Here is a 5,000-nt window from a genome sequence, read left to right as displayed (position 1 = left end):
AGGGAGCAGGCCCCTCCCTCCAGAGAGCAGACCCTTCCCCCCAGGAAGCAGGCCCCTCCTCCCAGGGAGTAGGCCCCTCCCTCCAGGGAGCAGGCCCCTCCCTCCAGAGAGCAGACCCTTCCCCCCAGGAAGCAGGCCCCTCCTCCCAGGGAGCAGGCCCCTCCCTCCAGGGTGCGTTGGGATCTAACAGGTCACTACAGCGCCTCCGGTGGCAGGGAGGCCTTGGTGTCAGCCAGGGACCATGTGACCATGCCATAGTCATGTGACCATACCAGTCATGTGTTTGACTTCCTGGTTTGTTTTTTCATCTTGTTTTATGTTTTTTTTTCACCAATAAAACCAAACTTTCACTTCCAATCATTTCATTGTTGTTGTTGCTGCGTCAGCTGTGTGTCCCAGGCTGAAGCAGCTTCCTGTATGGTGGAGCCTGTTGCCAGGGTTACGCTGTGAGTCGTAGAGATGGGGGGGTGTGACTGGTTCCTATGGTAACCGTGTTTTCCTGTCTGCTTTTCTTGCTGCTGCCATGGGAACACTGTGTTCCACTACAGCAGGAAGCATAGTCATGGTAACCGTCTTATATGTTGTTGTTGGTTGATCTCTGCTGACCTACAGTATACACACACACACACACACACACACACACACACACACACACACACACACATACACACAAACAGTCCTGCATACCAGGTTACCAGTCCTCCAGTCTCTGATTTCCCGTCTTCCACTCTGAGACAGACATGCAGGAGATGATGTCATCAGTCCTGTAGAGATGATGCCATCAGTCCTGTAGAGATGAGGTCATCAGTCCTGTAAAGATGAGGTCATCAGTCCTGTAGAGATGATGTCATCAGGTTATCTGCTGTGAGGTGTGATGTCATTTCCTTCTCCTTCCTCCAGACTCTGAGACGACGGAGGATGAGGGCGGAGACTGTGAGACTAAAGATGGTAGCAGCTGGTTGGATGAGGAGAACACAGGCCCCTCCCCCCCCACAGGCCCCTCCCCCCCCGCCAGGCAAGCACATTGGACACGCTGTCTCCGCCTCAACTGACCCGATGTCTGTTGAAACTCTAACTTCTCCTCCTTTTCCTTCCAGGATCCAAACAGAAGACTTCGTGAGGGACTCTCCCCCTCACGTCCTCCCGCCCCCCTCCCCCAGAACCGTCAAGCGGCCCTCCACCTCCCCGATGCTCTCGCGGCCTAGCTCCGCCCCCACCACCCCCCTCACCCCCCGGAGGAAGCTGGTGGTGCCGGTGGACTACCAGGACACGGTCCCGGGGGAGTTTGAGGAGAAGGTCCGTCAGCCGAGGTCCCAGAGCGGCGCCCACGACTCCTCGCGCCCCCAGACACCTGTCAGCGAGCACTCCCGCAAGGACCTCACCCCCAGACCCTCCCCCAAACTCACCCGGGCCAGCTCCAAGATCTTCGAGAAGGTGAGAAGGTTTATTTTCTTTTTCTTCCTCGTCTCCCCCCCCTCCATATTTGTGTAAACAGTTTTTTGATTCAGTGATTATTGACATTAAGTCAACAGAGGAGGGTCTGATGTCTACGCTGTTGTGATAATTGATTGTCGTCTGTGAAAAGAAAATGGTATTTCCTGTGTAAATCGTGTCCTTTTAAAACTTGATGTAAATAATAGTGATGTGTAGATATTTTCTTATCAGGGCACTGTTGAAAAAGAGACCTTGATCTCAAAAGGACTTCCCTGAATAAATAAAAGATAAATACATTCAAATAAAGTGTCAGATGCATTGTGACGTAAATCTTTACTGGGTGTAAGCGACCAGACGTTCCTCTCTCTGCAGGTGCGTGACGTAGAGGAGAGGAGGCGGAGCCTAGACAACCCTGAGGGGTCCATCTCTGGGCGGTCGTGGGCGGGGTTTAACAGGGCGGGGTCGGTGGAGTCTGACGATGGGGGCAGCAGGCTGGGCATCTCCAGAGAGAGCTCCAGGGAGGACCTGAGGGAGGCCCTGACGGAGGACGCGGCCCAGAGGAGGAGCCTGTTCAAGCAGAGAGCCGCCTCGCTGGAGGACCCCCGGCCACGCTACTCCCAGAAGGTTGGTACCATCTCATTCAGGGTTAGGGTTAGGGTTAGGGTTAGGGTTTGAGGTTGGTACCATCTCATTCAGGGTTAGGGTTAGGGTTAGGGTTTGAGGTTGGTACCATCTCATTCAGGGTTAGGGTTAGGGTTAGGGTTAGGGTTTGAGGTTGGTACCATCTCATTCAGGGTTAGGGTTAGGGTTAGGGTTTGAGGTTGGTACCATCTCATTCAGGGTTAGGGTTAGGGTTAGGGTTTGAGGTTGGTACCATCTCATTCAGGGTTAGGGTTAGGGTTAGGGTTAGGGTTTGAGGTTGGTACCATCTCATTCAGGGTTAGGGTTAGGGTTAGGGTTTGAGGTTGGTACCATCTCATTCCATTATCACTGGACCTCGGCCCTCTGGGCTCTGGTCTTTTCACCTGAATAGTTCTGAATAACGTAACGTGGTCTTCTCTGAAGGTCCAGGACATTGAAAACAAGTTCACAGAGGAGCTCCAGAGGATCAAGCGTCTGGTGGGGAAACCTCACATGAAGAAGTCTTTCTCCACTGATCAGCTGACCCCACGGGGGCGCCAGCGCCAGCCGGTCCAGAAGGTGGAGCCCATCCCTCCACAGGTTCTGCAGAAGCTCCAGGACCGGGAGCGAGCCCAGCGCGCAAAGGAGGAGCGAGAGAGGGGACTGGCCAATCAGCAAGCTCAAAGAGAGGAGAGGGATAGGGAACCTCCCAATAGGAGCTCACCACCCAAATCGCCGTGTCTGGCCTATAAGGACCAGGGTGGACCGGGGCCGCCGCCCCCCCAGCTCCCTGCGCCCCCCCCGCCTGACCGCCCCCTGCTGGCCGAGGGTCACGTGGCCCCGCCTCCAGAGTCCATGCAGCTGTCTGACCTCCCGGGTCAAAGGTCGACCAGAGCGACCGCCAGCCCTGTCAGAGAGGTGCTCCAGAGGTCCCCGTCGCCGGTGGCAACGCGACAGCAGAGGGCGGAGTCTCCCAGCACAGCGGTACGGAAGGTGGAGCGGCGACCCGCCAGCCCATTGGTCCAGAGGGTCACGCGCATGCAGGAAGGCTTGCCCACCGTGGGGGAGGAGTCTCCAGGGAGGAGGACGCCGGTAGAGCTGCCGCTGCGTCAGGTGGAACACAGGCCTGCCAGCCCATTGGTCCAGAGGAAACCAATCGCTGTACAGGAGGCCCCGCCCAAACCTCTCAAGATGGTTGGCTCCTCCTCTACGACCCCTCCTGCCTCCCCATTGGAGGAGAAGATGGAGGTGGAGTTAGCTAGGCCCTCCCCCAGGATGGTCATCCCCACCATCATAGTAGAGGAGGAGCCAATGGAGGAGGAGGGGCCTGTGGAGAGGGACACGCCCAGTAAGACTACGGCAGCCACAGAGGGACGAACACAGAAGACCAGACTCAGGTTCCGGCGTACCAGAGCCATGTCCCCAGAGCTGGGTGAGGGTGTGTGTGTGTGTGTGTGTGTGTGTGTGTGTGTGTGTGTGTATGATGGTATCTAAACTGTGACCTCTCTCTCTCATGAGTGTAGACTCGTCAGACGACTCATACGTGTCAGCGGAGGAGGACCCTCTGGAGGCGCCCGTGTTTGAGTTCCCCCTGCAGGACACCGTAGGAACTGCAGGAGCCCAGGTGCTGCTCAGGTGCATCATTGCTGGGACACCTCAACCTGAGGGTGAGTGTGTGTGTGTGTGTGTGTGTGTCTGTGTGTGTGCCTGTGTGTATGTGTGTGTGTGTGTGTAGTAACGTGGAAGAGAGACAGCACAGAGATCTTCAGTGGTCAGGACTACATGGTTCTTGTATCATATTTGTGTCTCTGAAGTCATGGTGGAGGTATGACTCATACGTGTGTGTGTGTGTGTGTGTGTGTGTGTGTGTGTAGTAACATGGAAGAGAGACAGCACAGAGATCTTCAGTGGTCAGGACTACATGGTGAAGGTGGAGGGGGAGAGACACTCCCTTCTGATCAGACACGCCCAGCTCTGCCATGCTGGCACCTACTGGGTCACCGCTGCCAACCAGGCGGGCACTGTGACTGGCACTGCCACACTCCTCATCAAACCTGGTACCACACACACACACACACACACACACACATACAGACAAACACACAGACACACACACACACACCCACACACACACACACACACACACACACACACACACACACACACACACCTTATGTCATGTTTTTCTTCCCTCTCCCTCCTCTCTCGTTCTCTCTCCAGAGTGTGTGAGTAATACATTCCAGCTGAGGCACCTGACTTATAGTTTCCATAGCAACTCGCAAGCTCGATTGAAGCTATAAATTGTCCTTCCAACAGGGAACCACTGCTGTTGTTGTTGTTGTTGTTGTTGTTTGTGGATGATGATGTCTCTGGTAGGTGAGTCCATGGCCTTCTGTCTTTAAGGAAGTCTCCAAACAACTCCAGCCTCTGGCTCTGAACTGTTCTCTAAACAGTCAGCTTCTCTGTTATCTAAACTGTTCTCTATACTACTGAGGAACAGCTGCTGGAATGTGACAGAATGAGAGTTTCTGAGGGAGGGAGGGAGGGAGGGAGGGATGGGGATAGGGAGGGAGAGAGGGAGGGAGGGAGGGAGAGATGGGGATAGGGAGGGAGAGAGGAAGGGAGGGAGGGAGAGAGGGAGGGATGGGGATAGGGAGGGAGAGAGGGAGGGAGAGAGGGAGAGATGGGGATAGGGAGGGAGAGAGGAAGGGAGGGAGGGAGAGAGGGATGGGGATAGGGAGGGAGAGAGGGAGGGAGGGAGGGAGAAAGGGAGGGATGGGGATAGGGAGGGAGAAAGGAAGGGAGGGAGGGAGGGAGGGAGAGAGGGAGGGATGGGGATATGGAGGGAGAGTGAGGGTCGACTGTCAGATTCATATTCAGTATACTACTTTCAGACGGGCAGATTTGTATGAAGTCTATTTTAGCTGCTGCACCGTGAGGTCACA

General features: G+C 55.3%; 1 protein-coding gene across 1 annotated transcript in view; it reads left to right on the top strand.

Annotated features, from left to right (window-relative positions):
* LOC310813154 (striated muscle preferentially expressed protein kinase-like) overlaps positions 1-5,000 on the top strand; it is a gene marked incomplete at both ends in the record, with an annotated part of 40,073 nt that overhangs the window by 8,607 nt on the left and 26,466 nt on the right. Inside the window, 6 exon segments of the mRNA XM_083682016.1 lie at positions 901-948; positions 1,016-1,434; positions 1,807-2,058; positions 2,500-3,487; positions 3,579-3,722; positions 3,930-4,112. Coding sequence (XP_083538142.1) covers positions 901-948; positions 1,016-1,434; positions 1,807-2,058; positions 2,500-3,487; positions 3,579-3,722; positions 3,930-4,112 — 2,034 coding nt within the window.

Source organism: Argentina silus (assembly GCF_951799395.1).
Source record: "Argentina silus genome assembly, chromosome: 12".
Lineage (NCBI taxonomy): Eukaryota > Metazoa > Chordata > Actinopteri > Argentiniformes > Argentinidae > Argentina > Argentina silus.
Note: the sequence above shows the minus strand (reverse complement) of the source record. Positions and strands in the feature narration are given on the sequence as shown.